General features: G+C 51.6%; 1 protein-coding gene across 4 annotated transcripts in view; it reads right to left on the bottom strand.

Annotated features, from left to right (window-relative positions):
• LOC100350534 (6-phosphofructo-2-kinase/fructose-2,6-bisphosphatase 3) overlaps positions 1-16827 on the bottom strand; it is a 94867-nt gene extending 78040 nt beyond the window's left edge. For 2 of the 4 annotated variants that reach the window (XM_070055807.2, XM_008248588.5), the window contains exon 1: positions 16563-16718. In XM_070055807.2, coding sequence (XP_069911908.1) covers positions 16563-16578 — 16 coding nt within the window. In that variant the 5' untranslated portion in view covers positions 16579-16718. Of the gene's footprint in view, positions 1-16562 lie in introns of all 4 variants that reach the window. The other 2 variants (XM_070055806.2, XM_070055805.2) reach the window with 2 other exon arrangements.
• Between the last annotated feature and the right edge of the window lie 10227 nt (positions 16828-27054).

Here is a 27054-nt window from a genome sequence, read left to right as displayed (position 1 = left end):
AATGGCTGGAGCTGAGCCAATCCAAAGCCAGGAGCCAGGAGCTTCTTCCAGGTCTCCCACACAGGCGCAGGGGCCCAAGGACTTGGGCCGTCTTCCACTGCCTTCCCAGGCCATAGCAGCGAGCTGGATCGAAAGAGGAGCAGCTGGAACGTGAACTGGCACCCATAGGGGATGCTGATGCCACAGGCAGAGGCTTAGCCCACTACGCCATAATGCTGGCCACAAACATCATTTTCTAAATTAAAGGTTATCTATAATTTTTTTTTGGCTGAATCACTTGAAGGTAAAACTTGCTACATTCTCCTTCATACTTCAATGTAGGTTACCTAAACTCAAGGATGCTCTCCTACCACAGAGCATTCCTTAAAACCAGGAAACTAATATTACACAAACTCCAAGTGCATTCTGACAGACTGTCATGTTCAGGGCAACTCTACTTGAGTGTAGCTCATCTAGACTGCCGTATGATACTGCCTTGTGTGACGACAACAAGAATTATTTATTTTCAAGTCAAAGGGCATTTGGGTTGTTTAAAGGTTTGGTGGGATTGATTGACTGATTGGGGTGGGGGAGAGAGAGAAATCACCCACTGACAGTTCACTCCCCAAATGTCTGCACACAGCTAGAGCTAGATCAGGCTGAAACCAGGAGCTGGAAACTCAGTCTGAATCTCCCATGTGGGTGACAGGGACCAAAGACTTGCCACATGACCTGCTACCTTCCAGGGTGCACATGAGCAGGAAGCTGAAATTGCAGCAGAGCCAGGACGTGAACCCAGGCACTCTGGGATGCAGACATCCCAAGCAGTGTCTTAACAGCTAGGCCAAACACCTGCCCACAAAGGTTCTTCTACTGGAGTGCTGCTATGAATGCTACCTATGAACACCCGTGTCTCTCAGTGACGCACCTAGGAATGGTGGTACTGCTTTGAGGCTTTACAAGATTTATTGTCTCCAAGGCACTTAAAGTGATTTACAGTCCTACCAGCAATGTGTCAGGGACCTCTCTGATCCACATCCTCTCCAACATGTGAAACTACCAGACTTCACTTCTGCCAGCCAAACACGGGTAGAACGTGTCTCTCCTGGTCTTCATCTGCATTTTCCTGATCAGAGATGAAGCTAAGTTTCCTTATTTCCTTACCTTTCACACTGGCGGAGTTTTCAAACATCTTAGCCATTCAGTTCTTTCTAACAGAAGCCAGAGAAAAGAACACAGCCACAGAGAACCGAAGAGCTGGCTCCTTTGTTCAGTAAAGTTGGCTCTTCCATAACATGGATATGGCTTACTGTTACACCATGAGTTACTGACGGGCATGCACTCCAACATGGATCTTCAGAAGCTTTAGAAGGCTAAGAAGTCAATTTCCAGTAAGCAGTCCTGACAACTTGGCTTTTTCCTTCATTCAAATGACTTTAAATGAAATAGCTTTTCGATGATCTGGGATTTGAACAGTCATTCTCCATTTCTAGCTAGGCCATCGGAAATGATGAGACCACAGCTAACAGGGCTCTTGGGAGACTCACTTCTATTATAAAGGAATGAATTTCAAGCTTTAGTTGTCTTCACAAAGACAGCAGGAAATCTGCACGTTCATTCCTTTGCTGTTATTATGAGGCAACAAGTTGGTGATAAAATTTTTAACTTTCCAGCAAGTCTGTTTATCAAAATTGCTCTGAACAACGTCTTCCAAGGCCAGCAGTGTACAGGGAGTTAAGCCATCATCTTGGATGCCTGCATCCCATATGAGCACCTGTTGGACTCCTGGCTGCTCTGCTTCCAACCCAGCTCCCTGCTATTGTGCCTGGGAAAGCAGCAGAAGATGGCCTGAGTGCTTCAGCCCCTGCGCCCACATGGGAGACCTGGATGAAGTTCCTGGTTCCTGGCTTCAGCATGGCCCAGCCCGGAGAGTAAATCAGCAGATGGAAGCTCAATCTCTCCCTCTCCCTTTCTCTCTCTCTCTCTCTCTCTCTCTCCCTCCCTCCCTCCCTCTCTGTCACTCTGCCTTTCAAATAAATAAATTAAATCTTTAAAAAAGAAATATCTCATAGTTTCAAGTCTGGAGCTCAGGGCCATAAAATTAACTTGGAATCTTTCCTATGTCATTCAAACATGAATGAGGGGCTTTTATTTATTTTATTTATTTGAAAGATTTAGAGAGAGAGGTAGAGACAGAGAGAGGTCTTCCATCTACTGGTTCACTCCCCAGATGGCCACAATGGCCGGAGCTGTGTCGATCCGAAGCCAGGAGCCAGGAGCTTCTTCCAGGTCTCCCACGGGGGTGCAGGGGCCTAAGGACTTGGGCCATCTTCTACTGCTTTCCCAGGCCATAGCAGAGAGCTAGATCTGAAGAGGAGCGGCAGGGACTAGATCCACCGCCCATATGGGATGCTGGCACTTCAGGCCAGGGCTTTAACCCACTGCACCACAGCACCAGCCCCATGAATGAGGTTTTCAAACCTATTTCTCTGAGATGAAGCTTTCTAGCTGTCATCAGGCCTGTGGCCAAAGGCCAAAGGTAGGTGTGGCCAACCCTCCTGGCTTGCCTGGACTAGGTGGTCACTGGGATACTCTGGTCACACAACTGGAGGCTAAGTTGGCAGGTGGCTGGGCTGAGTTAGTTCAAGAAGCCTTCCTGGAGCTGCCTCCCCCACCACAAGGAGCCCTTCTCAAGTTAATGCAATGGAGGAAAGGACAGAAATTCAGTCGGCAATTGGGTGCTACCTACACAGAAACACCAGGAATATGGAAAACCTCGTAAATGCTTTTCCTCCCAGCCTGGAAGATACCATACTAAGTGACCATAGTAAACCACACAGATAATTGCTCTAGAAATTCGTTGTGTGGATGGTGACTGGCCCAGAGCATGGTGGATCTTTCTGGAAGGCTGCTCGCTGAACAACTGCTCAGGGAAGTCAGGGGCACCACTTCATTGCAGACACAGGCTTGACTCGGCTCGTCACACCCCATGGCTGTGACTGATTTGTGCAGCTGCTTAAAAAAAAATCAGTGCTCTCAGCAGCTCCACAGGTCAGAGAGAAGGCGGCTATAGGAGTTACCCGTGATTCACGCACTCTGTCACCCCACGTCTAAGCCATCAACAAATTCTGCCATTTCTATCTCCTGAATATATTCAGAATCTAGCCACCTCCAGCACATTCTGCCATCCAGGCCAGATCTAAGCCAGCATCTCCACTCACCTGCATTATGTCCAGAGCCTCCTACCTGGTCCCCACTTCATCTCCATCACCTCACAATCTCCACAGAACCACTGCCTACCAGAAATGGGCCTTATGCCATCAAGTCAATTCATGCCACCCTCCCGAAAGCCCTCTAAGGGCTTTGCATCTCACTCTAGGAAACAAAGGCCTTACCATGCCTGACGAGGACCTATGCAACCGGCTCATACCATTCACAGTCCACAGCCACCAGCTCCCACATGCACTCCACTGCAGCTGCACTGGTTCTGCCACCACTCAGCCTATTCAGGTTCAGAGCCTTTGCCCCAGACCTGGGCACCTGCCAGTGGCCATCCCCACCCCACCATGCCTCCCCTCCTCTTTCCTGCTTCCTTGGGCACACTCTGTTCACTTGCTTGTCTGTTCCCACCCCCACCCCCACCCCCCGGTAGAATGTAAGCTCCAGAGGCAGGGTTTTTGCCTGCTGAGTTCACTGCTGTGTCTTCAGCACTTACATCTGCACCCGGCACATATGTGTAGGCACTCAGCACATATTTGCCAAATGACTGAAGGGCTGATGGAAGTGACTTCCGTGACATCAGGATTACGTCATCCCCAGCAGGAAAGGGCAGCCCACCTGGCTTCCTGTCATGTCTCTCCTTCTTTTACTAACTTTTCTGTCCTGGATCTATATCCCCCACTTTATCAGTGTGCCCAAAGCGTTCCTCTTGTGAATGTTCCAGGGGAACCTGGCCCTTGCAGATGGCTGATTATTATGGTACCTCTCATGCTCTCGGTCAGATCCACAGCTCTTCCCACGGCTGCCCGGCTCAGGAAGCCCCAGAGAGGATCGGACACCTCCACCACAGGGCTGGGCACTGAAGCCCCCAAGGAGGACCACCCAGACCTTGCTGCAGGACCTAACGCACACCCAGAACCCAAGCTGCAGGGCAGCCTGGGGAAGTCAGGCACACAGCTCACCAGCCAACACAGTACAAATTGATCCAACCCACAGAACAGTAGTTTCAAAACTGTGGGTTACAGCCCATTAGTGGCCTCGAAATCAATTTACTGGAACATGACCAGAAATTTTTTCACTGGAATGGAAACAGACAAGAAAGTATCAGAATGTACTGTAAGCATTGTTTCACGAAACGTTCTGTGCAAGCATCAAGCCAGCACTTTTAAATAAGAATTTCTGGGACATTTTTTAAAAAAAGAGTTATTCATTTATTTGAAAAGTCAGAGTAAGATAAAGAGACAGAGAGAAAGAGCGCTCTCCATCTGCTGGCTCTCTCCCCAAATGCATACATACAGGGCTGAGTCAGGCTAGAGCCAAGCGCCAGGAACTCCGTCCTGTTTCCCGTGTGGATAGTAGGAGCCCAAGTACTTGAGCCCTTAGCTGCTGCTCCCAGGTGCATTAGCAGGGAACTGCACTGGAATCAGAAGGACCCCATCCCAGGCACTCTGCTATGCAAGAGTGTGTCCCAATCAGAGGCTTAACCCACTACACCACAATGTCCACCCTGGCATCAATTTTAAAGATCCCCAGATAATTCTCTTTTTTCCTTAAGATTTATTTATTTATTTGAGAGGTAGAATTACAAAGAGAGGGAGAGACAAAGAGAGAGGTCTTTCATCTGCTGATTCACTCCCCAAATGGTGACAACAGCCAGAGCTGCGCCGATCTGAAGCCAGGAGCCAGGTGCTTCTTCCTGGTCTCTCATGCGGGTGCAGGGGCCCAAGGACTTGGGCCATCCTCCACTGCTTTCCCAGGCCACAGCAGAGAGCTCAATCGAAAAAGGAGCAACTGGGACACAACCTGGCGCCCATATGGGATGCCAGCACTGCAGGCAGAGGCTTCGCCCACTACCCAACAATGCCGGCCCTATAAGCTCCCCAGTTAATTCTAAATGTGTGGCCAGGAACAAGAGCCACGGAAGTCTGATTCAGTCCTACAGAGAAACCATGCCTCTGTCCTCATGGCTCCAAGTAAGCATGGCTGCCCCCACCATCACACAGCCACCATGCTAAGGGCCAGCGTTTCCCCAGCCCAGAACTTTCTCCCTCTTCCTGTTTCTAAGTCTATGCTTTCTGGGGACCTCCCCAACTTCCTGTCCCCCACCCACTGACTGACTAGACCTTTGTCTCACAAGTGTGGCTGGACAGGCCTCCAGGATGGCACAAGCAGCTCTAGGAGGTTTGCAGAACACAGCCACCAGAGGTCAGCATCTCAAGCAGACAATCCAAGCACCAAACCAGTTCCACCCTAGGACAGGGCTCAGGTGTCTCGTAAGAGCACCAGCAGCCCTCAGTGTCCCTGCACATCGGACAGGAGAGCCAAAGCAAGGGACCCACCACCTCTGAAAAAACCTACTAACTACTCATGTGGCCGAGGGCAGGAGCACAAGTGGCTGTTAACACACAAGTGGCCAAAACAGCATGAGAGACCAGATGGAGTTTCAGGCTGCTGGCTTCAGCCTAGCAAGCCCTGGCCATTGCAGTCATCTGGGGAGTGAATCTGTGGATGGAAGATATTTCTCTCTGTGTTTCTGCCCCCCCCACCCCGCCGCCGCCCCCTAACTCTGCCTACCAAATGAAAAATAAGGGGCCAGCACCGTGGCTCACTAGGTTAATCCTCCACCCGTGGCATTGGCATCCCATATGGGCGCCGATTCTAGTCCCGGTTGCTCCTCTTCCAGTCCAGCTCTCTGCTGTGGCCCGGGAAAGCAGTGGAGGATGGCCCAAGTGCTTAGGTCCTGCACCCGCTTGGGAGACCAGGAGGAAGCACCTGGCTCCTGGCTTCGGATCCGCACAGCACGCTGGCCACAGCGGCCATTTGGGAGGTGAATCAACGGAAGGAAGACCTTTCTCTCTGTCTCTCTCACTGTCTGTAACTCTACCTGTCAAATAAATAAATAAAAATCTTATAAAAAATGAAAATAAAATAATAAAAAAGGGACACACACACACACACACACACACGGGGCCAGTGCTATGGTGCAGTGGGTTAACGCCCTGGCCTGAAAGGCCAGCATCCCATTTGAGTGCTGGTTCGGGACCCGGCTGCTCCACTTCGCATCCAGCTCTCTGCTATGGTCTGGGAAAGCAGTGGAGGATGGCTCAAGTGCTTTGGCCCTAGCACCCACGTGGGAAACCCGCAGGAAGCTCCTAGCTCCTGGCTTTGGATCGGCACAGCTAATGACCAATTGGGGAGTGAACCATTGGATGGAAGACATCTCTGTCTCTCTCTCTCTGCCTCTCCTCTCCCTCTGTGTAACTCTTTCAAATAAATAGATAAATAAATTAAAAAATACACACACACAAACACAGATGGGGGACAGGTGTCTGCCACACTGTCATTTCAGGATCTCGTCTGTAGCAACATCTAGAGAGGCTGCTCGGGGAAGTGGCTGAACAACCACACCCTTCTTCTCTTCACATGTCCCGTGGCTGCCCTTCCCAGGGCTTGGGACATCCCTGTGGAGCCAGGCCCCCTTGCTCTGTCCAGGAGCTGCACACGTTTTGGGGGTACTGGAAGGGGCAAACCAAAGCTGCTTGTCCTTTGTGCCTTCTCACTGTTGACCCGCCACTGCCCTCATCACCCAGGAGGAAACCATGGGCCTAGACCTCTAGGCCATGACAATATGCACCATTGTCTTCTGCATTTTCCACACTAGCTACAACTGAATGTATTCACACACACACACATACACACACACCAGGACGTGCAACTTCTGAAATGAGTGAATTCAATCCTTCCTCTACCGCCTGTGACCCTGCATGGTCATTCTGTCCGGGAGCACAGCAGCAAGGACCTGCAGGTAGAGGACGCAGATTCCGGGGAGGTGATCAGAGGAGCCTTTGCCCTGGAGCCACCTGAAGAACGTCCTGTCTGTGATTAGGTCAGCCTGACATCTGAGACACAGTGTTCCAGGCTGGCCCAGCGAGATAAAGGGGAGGCCTGCAGCCGCGAAGCCTGGATCCCGGCACTGGCATCCTTTTCACATACTCTGCAGTCTGACTCAAAGCTGACGGAGCACAGAGACCAAAGAACACGGAGTCACAGTTCTCTGCATGGGCCACTTGTCTGAGAACTTGGCTGGAGATGCAGGCAGATGCCAGGTCAGGGTGCCCACGACAAAGGTACAGACGGAATTCCAATGAGGTACAGGGGGTTAGCTGGCACTTGACACAGTGGCATCCCATACTGGAGGGCTGGCTCAAGTCCCAGCTGCTCTGCTTCTGATCCAGCTCTCTGCCAGTGTGCCTGGGAAGGCAGCAGAAGATGGCCCAAATGCTTGGGCCCCTGCCACTCATGTGGGACACCCAGATGCAGTTCCTGGCTCCTGACATCAAAATGGTCCAGTCCAGGCTGTTGTCTCTCTCTCTCTCTCTCTCTCTCTCTGATGCTCTGCCTTACAAGTAAATTTTTAAACTTTGGGGAAAAAATTCCTTTGCCTCCTGCAGCTGACTTAGCAGTAAAGCTTGGGGGGCAGGAGGCTCTGTGTACACAAGTCCAAGCAACAGGGAAGCATCAATCTCAGAATCTGAGCTGGAGGGAACTTCAGCTCACTGAGCGAATGGGTAAACAGAGGTCAGTGATCTTAAGTGGCTTCAGTGAGATCAGGCAGCCTGTGCCTGCCACGGAGGACCTGTCAGGACCTGGTTTCCTAGCTCCCAGGTCACTGTTGTCGCCCTAATACCATGGCATCTACGTACACATTCGCTTCCTCCAAAGAGGTGCGTCCCGGCACTCCCCGGATGCTTCCAGAACCGTGCCCTGGCCACCAATGACTAGTGCATACCTACAGGCTGACTGATCTGTGAACACGACTGCAGGCTGTGGAATCAGACAGCGGTCTCTACATCACCCAGGGGCCCCTGTGTTGGAAAAAAAATCCTGAATCCCACGTAACGTCAGACTACAAATCCTACAGGACAGCAGGCAAGGGTGTAGGGAGCAGGGAGGGGAATGCAGCCTCACTTCCCACTCCTCCCCACTGTCCAGGCCCCTCCCCCTGCTTTTCTGTGCTTCTCCTGTGACTTTTATGCCTTCTCTCCCACATTCATTTTATCCAGGTTCATCTCCACAGAGATACTGGGAAGGACAGGAAGACACTGTGTGACTGGGCTTCCAGCCTCCAGGGGCGTCGGGGGCAGACATCCATAGGAAGGATGTCATCTCTGTGCTAGTCCTAGGACAGACAGGAAGACACAGGTCACGCCCCGGGGAACTCCCAGTGGGCTGCGAAGGTAAAGGACAGACTCAGAGTTCACAGCAGGGATAAAGGAGTGTGATGCATGCATGGGAATCTGCAAAATCTACCATTCCTGGGGCCCAGGTGGTGGCAGAGCAGCTTAAGCCGCTGGGCCTGCAACCCCCGGCATCCCATAGGAGCACTAGTTCGAGTCCTGGCTGCTCCACTTCTAATCTCACTCCCTGCTGATGCATCTGGGAAAGCAGCGGAAGATGGCCCAAGTGCTTGAGCCTCTGGAACCCATGTGAGAGATCCATATGGAGTTCCTGGCTCCTGGCTCCAGCATGGCCTGGTCCTGGCTTTTGCAGCCATTTGGGGATGAAAGATCTCTTTCTCCCTCTGTCTGTCTGATTCTCTCTGTCCTCTACCTTACAAATAAGTAAAAATCTTTTTAATCTATAATTCCTGAGGACTTAGGAGCAGTTAGTATTCTTAGCTTTCTATAAGAAGAAACCCCCCGAATGACCCCACCCCAGCCCCAGCCTGAATTAACCATGCAGACTACGCTCATGCTTGCAGTACTAGGTTTTATTGTTGTTTTAGGATGCCATTATTTCTTTCCAAAGAATACCAAAATAGTGACAAAAGTAAAAATTGGCAATGTACAGGTATTCCTTGCATTGATGATGTGGTACTGTCTTTATTAAAAATTACACATTGTGGGGAGATAAGCATCACCTGTTTAGTGTTCGGGGCTTCTAACAATCTTAATTTGGCTCTGCAACTACCCACCCAAAAAGAAAATGGAATTTTGGGGCTGGCGCTGTGGCGCAGTGGATAAAGCCACCACCTGAAGTGTCGGCATCCCATATGGGCTGCTCTACTTCTGATCCAGCTCTCTGCTATGGCCTGGGAAAGCAGTAGAAGATGGCGCAAGTCCTTGGGCCCCTGCACCCATGTGGGAGACCTGGAGGAAGCTCCTGGCTCCTGCCTTCAGATCAGCACAGCTCTGCCCGTTGTGGCCAACTGGGGAATAAATCAGAGGATGGAAGACCTCTCTCTCTCTCTCTCTCTCTCTCGCTGCCTCTTCTCTCTCTGTGTAACTCTGACTTTCAAATAAATAAATCAATCCTTTTTTTAAAACTGGGAGTTTTCACAGATTAACCAAGTACAAGAATTTACAAAACACTGGCTACCACCAGGGCCCCTAACTTAAAGAGTTCACAAAATTCACGTGGAGGAAGCATTCCGAGGACAAACAAGTGATAAACCCAAAATAGGAGACAAGAGCTGCTATGCACATAAAGTAGACTTAGAAAGAGACCCAAGAATGATCCGAAGCTTGCTTGCATGCATGTGTGAGTGTGATCTCTCGCTCGCTCTCTCCGTGTGTGTGTGTGCGTGTGTGTGTGTGTGTGTGTACATACTCGATGTAGCACAAAGCATGGTATGCACCTGGGAAGGTGCAGAAGTAACAGGTGAAACAGCACACGCAGCAGAAGTCCCAATTGGCCAATATCAGACACTTAGGAACACTCCTGAACTAGGGAAAAATGCATCATAAAGAAGTAAAAACCAAATATTAAAAGGGCACAGCTGGCCGGTGCTGCAGCTCACTAGGCTAATCCTCTGCCTTGCGGCGCCGGCACACCAGATTCTAGTCCGGTCGGGGCGCCAGATTCTGTCCCGGTTGCCCCTCTTCCAGGCCAGCTCTCTGCTGTGGCCAGGGAGTGCAGTGGAGGATGGCCCAAGTACTTGGGCCCTGCACCCCATGGGAGACCAGGATAAGTACCTGGCTCCTGCCATCAGATCAGCGCGGTGAGCTGGCCACAGAGCACTGGCTGCAGCGGCCATTGGAGGGTGAACCAATGGCAAATGAAGACCTTTCTCTCTGTCTCTCTCACTGTCCACTTTGCCTGTCAAAAAAAAAAAAATTAAAATAAAAAAAGGGGAGCACAGCTAAGGGACAAAAGACATTGTCAGCAGGAAATCTGAGTGATAAACTGTAGAGGGAATCCTGGAGCCAAACAGCCTCTGATCAGAGAGAGGGAGCTGGCTCAGTCTGGCTGGCGGGTGCCCTCCCAAAGCTGACGTCACTCCTTGTCCCTCCTCCTGCAGAAGCACTTAGCACTCCGTGTCAGAGATAGTCTCTGAAATGACCAGGGAGCCCAGCTCCCACCTAGCAGGCTCAAAGTCACCAAGGGGGAATAGAGAGACCCCAGAACCCAACCTACTGAGGTCCTGGCACAGCACTACAGCTCAATAGAGGGATGAAAGAGTCTATAACGAGGGGCTGGCACTGTGGCATAGTGGGTAAGGCCACCTGTGACACTGGCCATCCCATGTGGTGCCGGTTTGAGTCTTGGCTGCCCCACTTCTGATCCAGTTCTCTGCCATGGCAGTGGAGGAAGGCCCAAGTCCTTGGGCCCCTGCACTCGTGTGGGAGACAGAGGAGGCTCCTGGCTCCTGGCTCCTGGCTTCGGATCAGCGCACCTCCAGCCGTTATGGCCATCTGGGGAGTAAACCAGTGGATGGAAGGCCTCTCTCTTGCACTGCCTCTCTCTCTATAACTCTGCCTTTCAAATAAATAAATAAACACTTTTTTAAAAAGAGTCTATAAAGAACCCGACGCCCTCTTTGAGTCTGTCTTTTCATAATCTGCTCTTTGCTTCCTGGGGGGGCAGGGGGAGGGAGAGGGGTCCCAGTTTGGGGTCCATAAAATGCTGGCCATTGAGTTCCTGCCGCAAGCAGCTGATCTATAGGAATTCCAGAAGGGCCACAACCCTTGAGATGATGTAACTTGTTTTGCTCTCATGTCCTATCAGCATCATGGAAGCCCCGTGCCCAGCAGAAGACCGATTAGTGCATCATGTAGCACGGCCTTGACATCTGGATGGCCTCATTCTCTCCCCGGGACATCCATCCAAAGCTTATGGACTCAGCTTCCGTCAGCTCTGTCACTGGGACCCCTTCACCCTGCCTCCTGAAGCAAGACAGAATCTCAGTGATTTTCCTCGGCTTCTGTCTGCACACACCTCTCCGCATCGGCAGATACAGGCACCTGAATCTCTCTCTCTCCTTGTCCCTGATGTGAAAGAAGTTGCTGGCAGACTTTTTTTAAAAAAGATTTTATTTGTTCATTTGAAAGGCAGAGTTACAGAGAAACAGTGGCACAGAGAGAGAGAGAGAGAGAGAGAGAGAGAGAGGTCTTCCATCCGCTGATTCACTCCCCAGATGACCACAATGGTTGGAGCTGTGCTGATTCAAAGCCAGGAGCCAGGTGCTTCTTCCGGGTTTTCCACGCAGGTGCAGGGGCCCAAACACTTGAGCCATCTTCTACTGCTTTCTCAGGCAATAGCCCAGAGCTGGATCAGAAGTGGAACAGCTGGGACTCGAACTGGCGCCCATATAGAATGCCGGCACTGCAGGCAGCAGCTTTACCCACTACGCCACAGCGTTGGCCTCACTGGCAGACTTTGTAGAAATGTTTCTGCCTGACATGTGTTGAATCATGTCGTATCACAGCCTTGGGTCGCTGCTGGAAAGGCAGAATGCAGAGGTCTAAGCCCCAGCCCTGTTCATCAGGGATCTGCTGAGGAACCTTGGGCAAGTTACTGGAGTGCTCTAAGCCTCACTCCCTTTATCTTTCAACTGGAAACAATGCCAGGTATCTCAGTCGGCTGTTGTGAGAGGAGACCTACACGTGTAAAAGCACTTTGCATGGTTTCCAGCACTCAGAAGGTGCCCAATAAATTTGAGTTTTGTAGGGTGGATATTTGATGCAGAAGTTAAAATGCATCTCCTCGGAGTGTCTGGGTTCAGGCCCCAGCTCCACTTCTGATCCCGACTCCAGCATCCTGGAGTCAGTAGGTGATGGCTCGAGCAGTTAGGTCCCTGCCACCCATAGAGGGGACCCTGATGGAGTTCTAGGCTCCCAGCTTCGGTCTGGCCAACCCTTGGCTGTGGCAAGCGTTTGGCGAGTGAACCAGCAGACAGGAACTTGCTCTCTCATTCTGCCTCATCTCTCTCACCCTCTGTCTCCCTGTCTTCAAATAAAATGAAAATAAATTTAAAAATTTGTAAAAGTTAATTTGGCGGCCGGCGCCGCGGCTCACTAGGCTAATCCTCTGCCTCGCGGCGCCGGCACACCGGGTTCTAGTCCCGGTCGGGGCGCCGGATTCTGTCCCGGTTGCCCCTCTTCCAGGCCAGCCCTCTGCTGTGGCCAGAGAGTGCAGTGGAGAATGGCCCAGGTGCTTGGGCCCTGCACCCCATGGGAGACCAGGAAAAGCACCTGGCTCCTGGCTTCTGCCATCGGATCAGTGCGGTGCGCTGGCCACAGCGCGCCGACCGCGGTGGTCATTGGAGGGTGAACCAACGGCAAAGGAAGACCTTTCTCTCTGTCTCTCTCTCTCACTGTCCACTCTGCCTGTCAAAAAATAAAAAATAAATAAAAAAAAAGTTAATTTTGCTTCTTTCTGTAATTTATTATTGAAACTCACAGCTGCTGCTCCTTGTGCCTTCCGAAGGTGGGGACATGCACAGGTACCCTGAACACCATTTTTGCAGGGCACTGGAGCGCAAGAACTCAGCCAAGACCCCAGGCTGCAAGCAGAGCCACACCCACGTCATCACCTCCCCTGCGCTGAATGAGTCAAGTGCTTGCAGAAAAACTCCCTCCACAGCCACCCCCAGATTTAATCACAACCTCCACCAATCAGTTTTGTTCTAAGGAAGTTCTTTTATCTCTTATGTTACGGCATTAACTTCTCCTTCTCTCAAAACTGACTTCTCTGACCTACTTCTTCCAGGTAGCTGGGGCCAAGGAGGCAACCATTCCCCCAACTGCTGCCACAGTCACCCGGGAGATCAACTAGGAAGAGATGTGAGCACTGAATGCAACACTTGCATCATCTTTCCACTGCCCAGGGCCCAGAAAGACACTGTCACCTGCTGCTTGAGCCTCACCCTGAGCACGGGGGACATGGCTCGGGTCCGGCCACCTTCATTCATTCCACACACAACTAACCACCTAACACGTACCATCCCATGAGGTCCATGTTTGGATGGCGAGCCAGGTCTAGGTCCCACTGTGGCTCAGTTCTAACCACCACCACAACATCAACACCAACCTGTTGACAGTCCAGCAAGATGGCCAGGGCCATGTGTCTCTCAATCCAAAGTCCAGTGTCTTCAGTTGAGGCCATCACTGCTCTGTGTCCGGTCTGACTCCCCTTCCTGACTATTGTTGGAGAGTACTGGAGCTGAGCTCCAGAGAAGGGACCCCGCCTTCTGGGGTCTGTGTCTTCTGGGTGGGTCTGTCCACCTAGTACCCAGCATGTGCTGACACAGAGCAAATGCTCAGTCTGGAGAATGAATGGAGGACGTGGCATATAGTCAGTCACTCAGCTGTTCCCAAAGAGATCCAGCAGCTATCAAGTGAATTCTTCTCATATGCTTCTCATATGCAAGGCACGGGACCAGCACCAAAGATCTTTGGCTGATTCTCTGTTTTCCTATCAGATCCAATCTCCACCCAAGAGTAAAGGCACCTGATGTTGCATCCCAGCAGGCTGATGTGTACAGACAACAGCATCAGGCTCCTGGTCCTCTGGCTGCCAATGCCAGGAGACCAGAGGGAAGGGAGAGCAAGGTGTGGGTGTTGTTTCTTCCAGTTTCCTCTCCTCGGGCTGCAAGCTGCACGCACGCCCCCAAAGGAAACCGCAGCTCTTGTCAGGCAGCACTTCCCAGCTCTGCCTCTTGACATTTTGCCCGGGGTTCAGCGTTGTCCCTTCTGGTGTTTCTACACCCTTTGTATAGAAATCTTTGTAGCAGCTCTTTTACTAAATTCTTCTCAATTTGCCCGTTACTCAAGTGCCACACGCTTCCTGGCAGAGCTCATCTGAAAGTCTCACACTCGTCAAGACAGAAACACAGCACTGGGAGGGGAACTAGCAGCCATCCTGCCCAGGCTTCTAGACCATGGAAGAAGCCTCCTGCATCTGGCTTCACTTGACTTTTAGAGGAGGGCTGCAAAGTCTTTTCATTTCCTATTTTTTAAATTAGTTTTCAAAGAGTTGATGCATCCAGATGGTTCAAAATTCAAAAAACACAGAAGCATACGTACACTGCTATCTCCTCTTCTCTGAGCAGTGAAGCACAGGGTGCTGTGCCCCTCACAGGTGGACCCTGTCACCTCCAGGCAGCTCCCACGGATGGGGCATCATGCCCTGCGCCATGCCCTGGCTCACTGTAATCCTCTCCGACTTGACTTAACCTCTGAATTAAGAGCTCACAACTCAATCAAACGGGAAAGTTCTGCCTTAGACCTCAAGCTTGCCAGACTCCATGCACTGGCTCACAGCAAAGCTTCCTGAAGACTCAGACAGCGCCCACTGCAAGCAAGAAGTGTTTCTCATGCCCTGGGGCCTTCAGGACATAGCATCCACAGATTGCAAAGAAAATACTTTCCTCTTCATGCAGAAAGATTAAGACGACAACAACAAAGCCAAAGCTTCGGTTGGTTGCCAATTTGCAAATCTTCGTACTGTATAAACTAATAATGCACTGAAATGCCCTATCATGCAGCACAATCTTCATGTGCAAAAGAAACAACCATTTAGCTGCCCAGTTATTTAACGCCTCATTGCATTGGCCAGTACAGAGATGTCTTTACCTTCTGGGAGTTTGCCACAAGGACACAGGCAGACACAATCACTGCCCGCACTGCAGGGTGAGGACTCGGTGTCGAGATGGCTCACGCAGGCAAGGTGGCCACAGTATACAGGGGGTGATGGAGGTACTGAGGACGGGGACACCCGCTGACCGAGGACCAGACTGATGTCACCTTCTTTCTAGCCACTCTCTGCACCCCCCCCCCATCTCACATCCCCCAAAGGCAGAGAATGTCAGCCAGCTCCCTTTCCAGCCAGAAGTCATGACAGCAACTTGTACCCTCTGTTTAGGACCAAAAGCTCGTAAGGCCTCCCAGCACAGGGAGCCTTAACCCGACAACCACTCTGAGTTACAGGGAAGAAACGCAAGGAACACGGTGGAGGGAGCAGAGAGGGATCCATACCCCAGGACCTGGGGAGGCCAAGCTTCCCCTCCCAGCAATGTACCCAAGGCAGAGTCCTGGGTGTTGATCGACAACGGGTCGCTCCCAACACAAACAGAAAATGCAGGAGTCGGACAGCTCCAGTTTGAACCTAACATCGAGTTCCTCACTTCAGCAGCTTCCACTTCTCTCCCTGGACTCTAAGCTTTGGAGTCCCCAGGCCTCTGCCACCCTGTCTGTAAAATGGGACACAGCGACCCTCAGGGATGGGGAGGTGGGGACTGGGGGAGCCGCAGGCCTATCCAGGCCTCTCAGGCACTCCTGACGCACCTGCTGCAGAGGTCTTGGTGAACCGCGGGGATGCGGGCAGGAGACATGGCAGACAGGCCAAAGGCGCCTGCAGGAGTGTGGGCGCGCACTGCAGGGTCAGGTCCAACCCCCCCTCCCCCAGGCAGCGCTCCGCTATTTCCGTGCCCCGACCACCCCCTCCACTCCCACCCATCCCCACAGTGCCGCCCTCATTCCTCTGCTTGGTCCGAGGCAGGATCAGAACCAGGGTTAGGGTTGGGGGAGCCCAGGCGGGGGGGAGCGTGAAATGACTTGCAGGTGTCAGAAAGCAGAGGCGGGGCCGTGCCCAGCGGCACAACGATTTAAAGCTCCGGCCCCAGAATCTCCGGTCCGCTGCGAGAACCCGAGAACTTCCCGTCTTCCCCCCAGCCCCTGTTCATCCGCATCTCGGGACTCAAATGCGGCGGGATTCGGGGATCCGCTCAAAGTGCTGCGACTGGCACCGGGCGCTCTCCGCCGCCCACCGCCGCACGCGCTGCGCTCCGGCTCCCGCACCCGCACGTGGTGTCGCGGTGGAGTCGCCCGGGAGCACAGTGCGGGGGCCGGAGGGCATGGTGCGGGGGCCGGAGGGCATGGTGCAGGGCCCGGGAGGGCAACGTGAGGCCGAAGGGGGAACCACGTAGGTCCCCATGGAACAAGGCGGCGCGGGTCTCGGCACCAGCCCCAGCCGCGCCGGGCTTCCGCACCTGCTGGGGACCCGAGCCTGCCGCTGCCCGCGGGCGTCCGCGCAAATCTCCCGGACGCGCGGGCACTACACGGACCGCCTCGGCGAGACCCTACCTTTTCTGAAGGGCATCGCGCAGCTGGCGCTCCCGGCGGGACTGGCCCGCGACACCCGGGCAGGCCGACGTCCAAGCGACAGCCCCGCGGCTCGGGGCGCTTGCGGGCGATGGGGCCCGGGAGGGAGGGGGGAAGGGACATATTTGGTCAGAGGCTGGCGCGTCACGGCGCGGAGGAGGCTCCGTCGCAAAGTCGGAAGCGCGGGAGCCGCGTCACCCCGTGCGCTCCGGGCGCCTGCGGGCTGCGCCGCGAGGCCAGGGTGCGGGCCCCGCCCAGGGCGCCTGGTCCCGCCCCGGCCCCGGCCCCGGCCCCGCAGGGGTCGCCAGGAGGCCCCCACCCGCCTCCAACCCAGACGAGGAACTCGCCGGGGCTGTCTAGCTGCCGCCGGCCTCGGCAGAAGCCACGGAGAGGAAAACTCCTGTTGTGCTCCTTCGGGCTGTGAGGCTGTCATCCGCGGGAAGGACTTAGGGGGATTCTGCCCAATTTTTTATGTTTCTGTCATTTGAGCATGTGGGACAGCCCCCGAGGGCGCAACCCAGGGAAATGCGTCTGGCCTGGTCACCCTCCTGGAGCATCGCTCCTAAGCCCTATGTTACGGATCCCTGAAAAACTTTACGTTGCTTGATTACAAGGTCCGTGGAGGCAAAGTGTTCTCTCTCACACGCACACGTAGCTTTATAAATGTCCAAAGAAATGAGAGCACCTCTTAGGGACTATCGCGAAAGGAGGGAGGGGCCGCCCTCCGTTACTGTGCGCCTGAAGGGAGGGGTTCTTGGGACACCTGCCTCCCATATCCAAGCCTGCTGCTTGGAGTCCCCATTGTTCCACTTCCCTTCCAGCTCCCTGGTCATTCCCCTGGGAAGGCAGTGGATGCTGGCCCAAGTGTGGGGCTCCTGCTACCCACTCTGGGAAACCCGGATGGAGTTCCTGGCTCCTCCTGGCTTCACACTGGCTCAGCCCTGGCCATCACAGCCATTTGCGGGGAGCGAACCAGCAAATGGAAGAGCTCTGGCTCTCCCTCCCTTCTCTGTAGCTCTTTCAAATCAATAAATCTTCAAAGAAAACAACAAACAAATTTTAAGTAAAAGGGGGCGGCCAGCACCTGAAAAAATGCCTTATTATTTGGCGGGTGCAAATATCTTTTTTTTTTTTTTTTTTTTTTGACAGGCAGAGTGGACAGTGAGAGAGAGAGAGACAGAGAGAGAGGTCTTCCTTTGCCGTTGGTTCACCCTCCAATGGCCGCCGCGGCCGGTGCGCTGCGGCCGGCGCACCGCGCTGATCCAATGGCAGGAGCCAGGTACTTCTCCTGGTCTCCCATGGGGTGCAGGGCCCAAGTACTTGGGCCATCCTCCACTGCACTCCCAGGCCACAGCAGAGAGCTGGCCTGGAAGAGGGGCAACCGGGACAGAATCCGGCGCCCTGACCCGGACTAGAACCCGGTGTGCCGGCCCCGCCAGGCGGAGGATTAGCCACGGCGACGGCCCTCAAATATCTTAAAAACAAAAACCTCTTTAGGGTCAGTGGAGAGTTAATTCCTGTGAAAAGTACTATTTTCTGCATTCATCTTGAAGAAATGATGTCAGGACCAATCTCCTAAATTTGAAAGCAGCCACGAATAGCAACTAGACCACTTTCTATGTGGTAGGGGAAAGAAAACATTCATGGAGAGTGAAAAGGGACGGCCAGGAAGGTGGGGATGGCTTTTCTTCTTTTTCTTCTAAAATCTTTTCTGAGTTCAAATTCCTTAGCCTGCTGTCTTCTCTGGGTAATAGTCCAAAGAATTTCTCTGGTTTTACACTGAGGATACACGGGAGAAGGAAGGAATGGAGGCCTTGGGTGGGGGGATTGTCAGCTGCCTTGGGAGCACCATCTGCTGTCTGGAGCCTTCTGAGCAGACCCCCTGCTGGGAGCCCAGCTGGGGATGGGAGTGGGGAGCTCTCAGACCACCTCCTTGGGCAGTGTTGGTGTCAGAGGAGCAGAAAGTGGGGGTCATGGGTGGGCTCATCATCAGTCTCTGCTCTTCTCCATAACATAACTATATGTCAAGAGGATGTGGACTGAGCTCTCTCAACTTAGTGGCCAGAGAAAGTGAATTTTGGGGGCCACATAGTGGGAAAAGCCACCGCCTGCAGTGCTGGCATCTCATGTGGATTCCCGGCAGCTCCACTTCCTATCCAGCTCTCTGCTTTGGCCTGGGAAAGCAGTAGAAGTTGCCCCAAGGCCTTGGGCCCTGCACCTGAGTGGGAGTCCCAGAGGAAGCTCCTGGCTCCTGACTTCAAATCGGCACAGCTCCGGCCCTTGTGGCTAAGTGGGGAGTGAACCAGCGGATAGAAGACCTCTCTCTCTCTCTCTTTCTCTCTCTCTCTCTCTCTCTCCCTCTCTCCTTCTCTTTCTGTGTAACTCTGACTTTCAAATAAAATAAATCTTAAAAAAAGAAAAGTAAATTTTGTCTAAGGCCAACCAGTCCAGATAGAGTGTGTTGTGCTGCACACCTCAGACGCAACACCATGCGCATCCTGGTAAAGCCGGTGCACTCTGAGTGGCCGGGCCTCAGTCTTTCTGGTTGGCACCTGTACCCCTTGGACACAAATGTTCAGGGGTACGTGGCTGATTGCCACACAGTAAGAAACACCTACTGGGTGTTTGAGCCCAGTTCCTGGCCCAGAGCTTCCAAAACTCGTGGAATCTCCAAAGTAGTAAGACTTTATTTTTATATTCTTTTGTACACCAATGAAATGACTGGGGGCTGGAGTAATGAGAAGGGGGACAGGCTAGATCGTTCAGGATGAAGGCTGTGGCCAAAATGACCAAGGCATGATAAGAGGGTTGGAACTTCCAGCTCAAACCCTTGCTGGCTGGGGAGGGAAGAAGGGCTAGGGGTTGAGTTAATCACCAATGGTGAGGGACTTAAACAACCAGGCCTAGGTCTCCTAAAGACCCTGGGGACAGAATTCGGAGAGCTAATTCAGAGTTGCTTCCTGAGTTTCCTGGCTGTACTACTAAACGACAGGTATGGGCCTAGAGGGGTGGGAATCTCCAACTTTGCAGCCAAACTAGGCAGAAGTATGGCTACTCTGGATACCCAGGACTCTCTTGGGTCTTGTGGGACTGACTCTTTAAATCTGTGGGCTGTCACTGACTCTGGATAGTGAGTGTCGCAACTGAGTTAGATTGCAGAGCACCCCGTTGGCATCTGAAGAGTTGAAGAACAAGTTGTTGGAGTGCAAAAGTGCAAAAACCCACACATGTAGAATTAGAAGTGTTGTTAAAAACAAGTAATGGGGTCACACTGTGGTGCAGTGGGTTAAAGCCCCGGCCTACAGTGCCAGCATCCCATATGGGCACCCATTCAAGTCCTGGCTGTTCCACTTCCAATACAGCTCTCTGCTATGACCTGGGAAAGCAGCAGAGGATGGCCCAAGTCCTTGGGCCCCTGCACCCACATGGGACTTGAACTAGCTTCTGGCTTCAGATCAGCTCAGCTCTGGTCGTTGTGGTCATTTGGGGAATGATCAGTGGATGGAAAACCTCTATCTCTGGCTCTACCTCTTTCTGTAACTCTGTCTTTCAGATCAATAAAATAAATCTTAAAAAAAAAAAAAAAGGTCAAACTGACAGATTCCAGTCTTTCTACTTTGAATCTATTTAATCCTGGGTAGAAGAAAAAGAACCTTGAAACTCATTACTGTCTTGTTTCCATTTCTTGTTGTGATAACAGCCCTGTTAAGTTTTTGTTGCTTTGATAATCCCTGGAACATTTGTTCTGTCCTTAACAATCAGAATCAGCTGACAAGGATTTTTTCATGGCAATGTTTAATAACTCAAGGCCAGCATCGTGGCACAGCAGTTTAAGCAGCCATCTGCAATACCGGCATCCCGCATGAACACCAGTTCAAGTCCCAGCTCTCTACTTTTGAGCTAACTCCTTACTAATGCACCTGGAAGATAGCCCAAGTGCTTAGGCCCCTGACACCCATGTGGGAGACCCATGTGGGAGACCCAGGTGGAGTTCCAGGTTCCTGATTTTGGCCTGGCCCAGCCCCAGCCATTGCTGCCATTTGAGAAATGAACCAGTAGATGGATGATCTCTCTCTCTATCTCTCCCTCTTTCTCTGTCACTCTGCCTTTCAAACAAATCACTTAAAAAAAAAAAAGTTTAATAACTCAAAAGTTGGCTCTGCCTTGCCCCTCAAAGAAGGTGGACAGGCCCCTGCTGGGAGGAGCAGCCTTGGCAGGGGTGGGGGAGCTGAGGAAGGAATTCAGCACAGCCAGTCCTGGGGAGGAATGGGCAGGGGGTAGTGGGACGCGGTCATCTGATTTGCAGCTTTGAAGCAATTTCAAATTGAGTCTGTATTTCTAGAGCTGTCAGCAACATCATATGCGTCACAGAACCAAGTGATTTCATCTCTCCCCTCTACACTTCCAATCGTGCCTGCTGACAGTCTAATAATGGACTATGGATCTCAGCACTGCTCTACTCCTAAGGAGCTCTTAGCACATCAAAGTGCTGTTTTAAAAACCCAGCCTAATTGCTGGGAGCTGTGAGGAAACGAGAATTGCCTGGCCAGGCTCGAGTCTTCCTCCATCTTTTTCCTTCCATCAGCATTTAGATCAGTCATTGCAAGCAGCATAACCTGGTAACCTGAGGTCCTCAGGAAGACATTCTCCAGGCTGAGCAGCCATCAGACCCACCTGGAGAGCTGCTTCCAGGGATTCCTGGGTGGCGGCGCGGCGGCGCTGTGGGTTGAGCTGCTGCCTGTGGAGCCAGCACCCCATCCTGGAGCACCAGCTTGAGTCCCGGGTGCTCTGCGTCAGGTCCAGATACCTGCTAATGCTCCTGGGAAAGCAGCAGAAGATGGCCTTAGGCCTCCACCACCCATGTGGAAGACCCACAGAAGATCTCTCCCCCCTCAACCCCCGTCACTCTGCATTTCAAATAAATAAACATCAGCGTGGAAAAAGCTGCAGATTTAGAGAAAGGAAGCTTGCTGGGCCAAACCCCGAGTTCCTGATTGAGTGAGTGTCCAGTGGGGCCTGAGGATTTGCATCTGCAGCATTGCAGCCGGGTTCCCAGGTGATAATGATGTTGCTCCTTGTGCTACTTCCTGAGCTCACTTCCAGAACTGAAAAGGGAACATGTGGAGTTTGAGAGCCGCTCTCCTGAGCATCCCTCCCTCAGCAAGATCGACCCCTGGGAAACACAGCACAATCCTGATATTCCTTTGGCCAGGGCATGGGAAAAACACAAGAGCCACCTTTCTCCCAGGCTCCGGGGAGCAGCAAGTGCCCATGCCACCAGCTCTGTGGCTTTACTGCAGGAAGCACAGGACAAGGCCTTCCACGTGCTCTCTTAAGTGAGGCTAACACCCAAGTAGCAAAAGACCTAACGTTCTTTTGGGCCTACTCCCTGTCTTTCTTTAGCCAGGTACTTGCATTTCAAGCCTCTGCTCTCTGGTGGTAGCAAGTAAGACTTTGTCTCCCAATTCCAGTGAAGGACTCCCTGGTCATGTGAAACAGACTGGGGACCTTTGGAGGGGGGCTGGGGGACACTGGCAAAAAGGGGGTGTGCATAAAGGAGGAAGACAGACAAGCGAGAGTGCCAGAGCAGGGGCCAGCCGCGCATGAAATGCTCAGGCCAGTGCCTTTCCTTTCCTGCTCCCACCTCAAGCTTCTGCCAGACTGCCAGGCTTGGAGACTCCAGAAGCCGTCCCTATTGCCTGCATGTCCTCCCATGATGCCCTTCTGCACGGTACCATCCTACTGCCTTGAGCTGCCCAGCTCCCTGGTGATTGCTAAGCGGCCAGGTGTATGCAAAGGTGGGGGGGGGGGTTCAGGGTCTGAAGCCCTGCTGCCTCACCTCTGTGCACTGTGACAGACCCTCTTTGAGCCTCACTGTACAATGAGGTTAGGGGGTTCTTCATGGATTGCTGTAAAGATTCAAGGAAACCACATTGGCCTTGCCCTTCTGAAGTATTTGGTAAATGGCAGCTGCCATTATTACTTTCGTTATTATTATGGCTTGAAGCAGGGAGGGACTGCTTTCAGAGCCCTTAGGAGTGAAAAGGCACAAACACCAGGGCCGGCACAGGCACTGTTGCTGAGACACAGTGCGGCTGACTGGGCAAGAAGAATCCAGCTACACAGGGTGGTGAGCTCCCAGACCAGAGTTTGTGTGTGCAGGCCTACATGCACCTGTGCGACTAGGAAAGAATGGATAATCCCAGTGCTGCAAAAAGCTGTGTATAGTCATTCTATGAACACATCTAATTCACAGATCTCAGTCTCTCCCAGTAAAGAGAAAACGTTGGAGAAATGGAGAGTTTGGGTGGGAAAGTACAAGATGAGCCTGAAACATCCCGTGGTGTCAGAAAGGAAGTGACCACTTTGTTTTGATGTCCCCAGGTGGTGGGAAGTTACCCAAAAGGTGTGGAAGTCAACCTGAAGGGGCACCGCTGGGGCAATCTGAGCAAGAAGAGAAATCATGCCAACAAATGGGATGCAATCCCCGGAATGAACAAGGATTCTCAACTCTAAACTGGTACAAATAAATAGATGCATGAATGCAGGCACTGGGAAGACTTTTCCCCAGACTAGTGTTACGACAAATAAATGTGGGAAGGGTTGTGGAACTAGAAAAGCTACCTTTTGGCAAACCCCATACTAGTAATTATATCAAGGCAGAAGCATCCGTGGATGCTACCATGAGTGAGCAAAAATATAATGAAAACCAGGATACAGACAGCCTCAAATTGTATCACTAATTATTTTTTTAAAGATTTTATTTATTAATTTTAGAGGTAGAGACAGTGAGAGGGAGAGACAGAGAAAAAGGTCTTCCTTCCGTTGGTTCACTCCCCAAATGACCACAACTGCCAGAGCTGCACGGATCTGAAGCCAGGAGCCAGGTGCTTCTTACTGGTCTCTCATGTAGATGCAGGGGCCCAAACACTTGGGCCATCTTCCGATGCTTTCCCAGGCCATAGCAGAGAGCTGGATTGGAAGAGGAGCAGCTGGAACTAGAACTGGTGCCCATATGGGATGCCGGCGCCGCAGGGGGAAGATTAACCTACTGAGCCACGGCGCTGGCCCCTGTATCACTAATTATTAAGGGAGAAGTTGCAACTTCACAGGACAGGCCTTCAGCAAATTATCAAAGTTAATGGACCAAGTCAACATGTTCCCCCTGATAGGATGTACTGAAAAGGACAAAGCATCACATCCTAATGTTCTTGCCAAAAATGCATAATCTGAATTTAATAATAAGGAAACAAGAGACACCTAAAATAAGGCACATTTGACCAGCTAGTTTGCCAGGAGTTTTTCCAACACATCCAAATCGTGACAGACTGTGGAAGGATTCTAGATTAAAGGAGACTGAAGGCACAGTGGTGACCAACTGGGCAGCACAATCCTAGACTGAATCCTGAGCCACATCAAGGATGGTACAAGGACTGTTGGCAGAGTTTGTGTAGTGTCATAATGATATTAACTTCCAGATTTTGAAGATGGCATTGGATAGCTCATGAGTTTGGGAATGAAGATTCAGAGAACTAGTCAAAGCAGCCAAAAGTACTGCCAGACTTGTGCCAGAGACCTCCCCTGGCTGGCACACAGCACTAGGCCCACACACTGGCCCTGCAGCCTGGAAGTGCACCAGCACTGCTGCCTGACCTTGCCTGGGTTCCCACCCCAAAAGCCCAGGTGTGTATGGTTCACCCTGTGCAGGTCTCACACCCAGGCTGGCTGAAGGAAGGCTGAGGAATTTGGTCCCCGACATTCCCAGCGTTTGTAATGGAAGAGGGTTTCAGGAATTATCAGGTAGGGAATTCCCCAACCCAGGAAGAAAGCTCTCTCGTGCTGAGCACAAGAAAAAGGAGTGGGAGGAGGAAGGGGTTGACAAAGCACTTGGAACGGAACCCAACAGTCAGCAGCACGCACACAAGTTCAGTTGTTATGAGTGTTTCCCACCACCGCTGGCCTCTTCCTGTGGATTTATTTCTGTTTACCTTTTAAAAACTAGTGAGAAGGGTAAGGCACAAAACAGCAGAGCTACTTATTAGAAGTGGAAGACAGGGGTCAGCCTTGTGGTGCAGCAGGTTAAGCCACCGCTCACAAAGCCGGCATCCAATACCAAAGCACCAGTTTGATTCCTGGATGGTCTGCTTCCTATTCATGCGAAAGCAGCAGAAGATGGCTTGAGTCCCTGCTACCCAGATGCAGGCCCGAGCCCCTGGCTTTGGCCCGGTCCCACCCTGGTTGTTGCAGCCATTTGGGAAGAATGAACCAGCAGATAGAAGATCCCTCTCCTCCCTCTTTCTCTCTCTTTCTCCCTCTTTCTCTCGCTCTCCTCTCTTCAAATAAATATTTTCTTAAAGTCGAAAGACAAAGCTGAAACAGAATTAGTTATTTCAGAACTAGAATCAACTTTGGAGATCATTTAATGAAATGTCCCACTTTTCAATAAAATGAGCCATAAGCTAAGTGACTGGTACAAGCTCCCGCAATAGCTGATGGCAAAGCTGTGATTTCAGGTCCCCACTTAACTGGGACAGTGACGGGGGCAGGCGACAGTAGGTTCTAAAGGATCGGTCCTGGTTGCAGCAGCAGTATCCACACAAGGGTGCTGAGGGCTGCTACAGTCCTCAGTGCCAGCATGGACCCTGGAAGCTTTGGAAGCCAGGGTGGTGAGGGTGTTCTCTGGCTGGGACTGACACCACTGCCCCCTTTTGCCCCTCCAAACAGAGGAGTGGCTGCGGCTTCTTACATGTACACTCTACAAACGCCAGTCCCTATGTGACTTTTGCTTCTCTTTATCTTCCACAAGTTTCTAAAGAAAATTCCTACATTAAATCTCTACTCTCTGAAATGCCTACATTTGTGGTTTCTATCTCTGTGACTAGACCCCAGCTGCAACAGATAGAGCATAAAGGAAAAAGCATTTAGACTCAGAGTTGGAAGCCTGGTTTTGCCACTTACCATCTGTGAGACTTTGGGTGTTATATAACTTGCCCTACTTTAGTTTTTCCATCTGTAAAATGGACCTATTCAAACTTATTTCAGATCTGGATATAATATTTTATAGATATTGAATGTTGTTTTACCATTTTTTTTTTTGACAGGCAGAGTGGACAGTGAGAGAGAGAGACAGAGAGAAAGGTCTTCCTTTTCCATTGGTTCACCCCCACAATGGCCGCTGTGGCAGGTGCACCGTGCTGATCCGAAGCCAGGAGCCAGGTGCTCCTCCTGGTCTCCCATGCGGGTGCAGGGCCCAAGCACTTGGGCCATCCTCCACTGCACTCCCGGGCTACAGCAGAGAGCTGGACTAGAAGAGGAGCAACCGGGACAGAATCCAGCACCCTGACTGGGACTAGAACCCGGTGTGCCGGCGCCGCAGGTAGAAGATTAGCCTATTGAGCCGCGGCGTGGCTGTTTTACCATTTTTAATATAAGTGAATGTTTTTGTTTCTAGGGATAAAGAGGCATGATGTGCCTTGAATTGTTCAGAAAAAAGTACCCATATAAAACACACACATCATATACCCCCACCCACATACAAACACACACACACACACACCCCACATTCACACAGAATAAAATCAAACATAAATATAAATAAAACCAAATATGAAATTGGTGATGAATAGTTGGTCAATGTGGGAGAAGGAGTTACAAGTGTTATTATGAAGTTTGAAATTATTTCAGGGGCCGGCGCTGTGGTGTAGTGGGTTAACACCCTGGCCTAAAGTACCAGCATCCCATATGGGCATCAGTTCAAGATCCGGCCTCTCCACTGCCGATCCAGCTCTCTGCTATGGCCTGGGAAAGCAGTAGAAGATGGCCCAAGTCCTTGGGCCCCTGCACCTGCATGGGAGACCAGGAAGAAACTCCTGGCTTCAGATCGGCGCAGCTCCAGCCGTTGCGGCCAGCTGGGGAGTGAACCATCAGATGGAAGACTTTTCTCTCTCTCTCTCTGCCTCTCCTCTCTCTGTGTAACTCCAACTTTCAAATAAATAAATAAATCTTTAAAAAAAGAAATTATTTCAGAATCAGTGCTTTGAAGGGTAGGCATTTAGCACAGTGGTTAATTTCCTCTTGGGATGCTTGCATCCCCCTGGTTCAAGGTCCAGTTCCTCTGCTTTTGATCCAGCTTCCTGCTGATGTGCATCCTGGGAGGCAGCAGGTGATGGTTCAAGTACCTGGGTCCCTATCACACTGGGAGACCTGGGTTGAGTTCCTGCCTCCTGGTTTTGGCCTAGCCTAGTCCCAGCTATTGCTAAGGCCATTTGTGGAACAGACTAGCGAATGGAGGATCTCTGTCTGTCTGTCTATCTGTATCTGTCTCTGTCTCTCCATCTCTTTGCCTCTTAAATAAAGTGAAAATAAATAAGTAAAAATATAAAATCATTAAAAAGTTGCTTTGAGGAATAAGCTGATTTGCTAACCTTTCAATAACACCTCCATTATAATGGAGGGGTATGTTTATTTCCTTTCC

The sequence above is a fragment of the Oryctolagus cuniculus genome, chromosome 13, assembly GCF_051225735.1.
Source record: "Oryctolagus cuniculus isolate XC-2025 breed Fujian yellow rabbit chromosome 13, ASM5122573v1, whole genome shotgun sequence".
NCBI classification, from domain to species: Eukaryota; Metazoa; Chordata; class Mammalia; order Lagomorpha; family Leporidae; genus Oryctolagus; species Oryctolagus cuniculus.
This window is presented reverse-complemented; position numbering and strand designations above follow the sequence as displayed.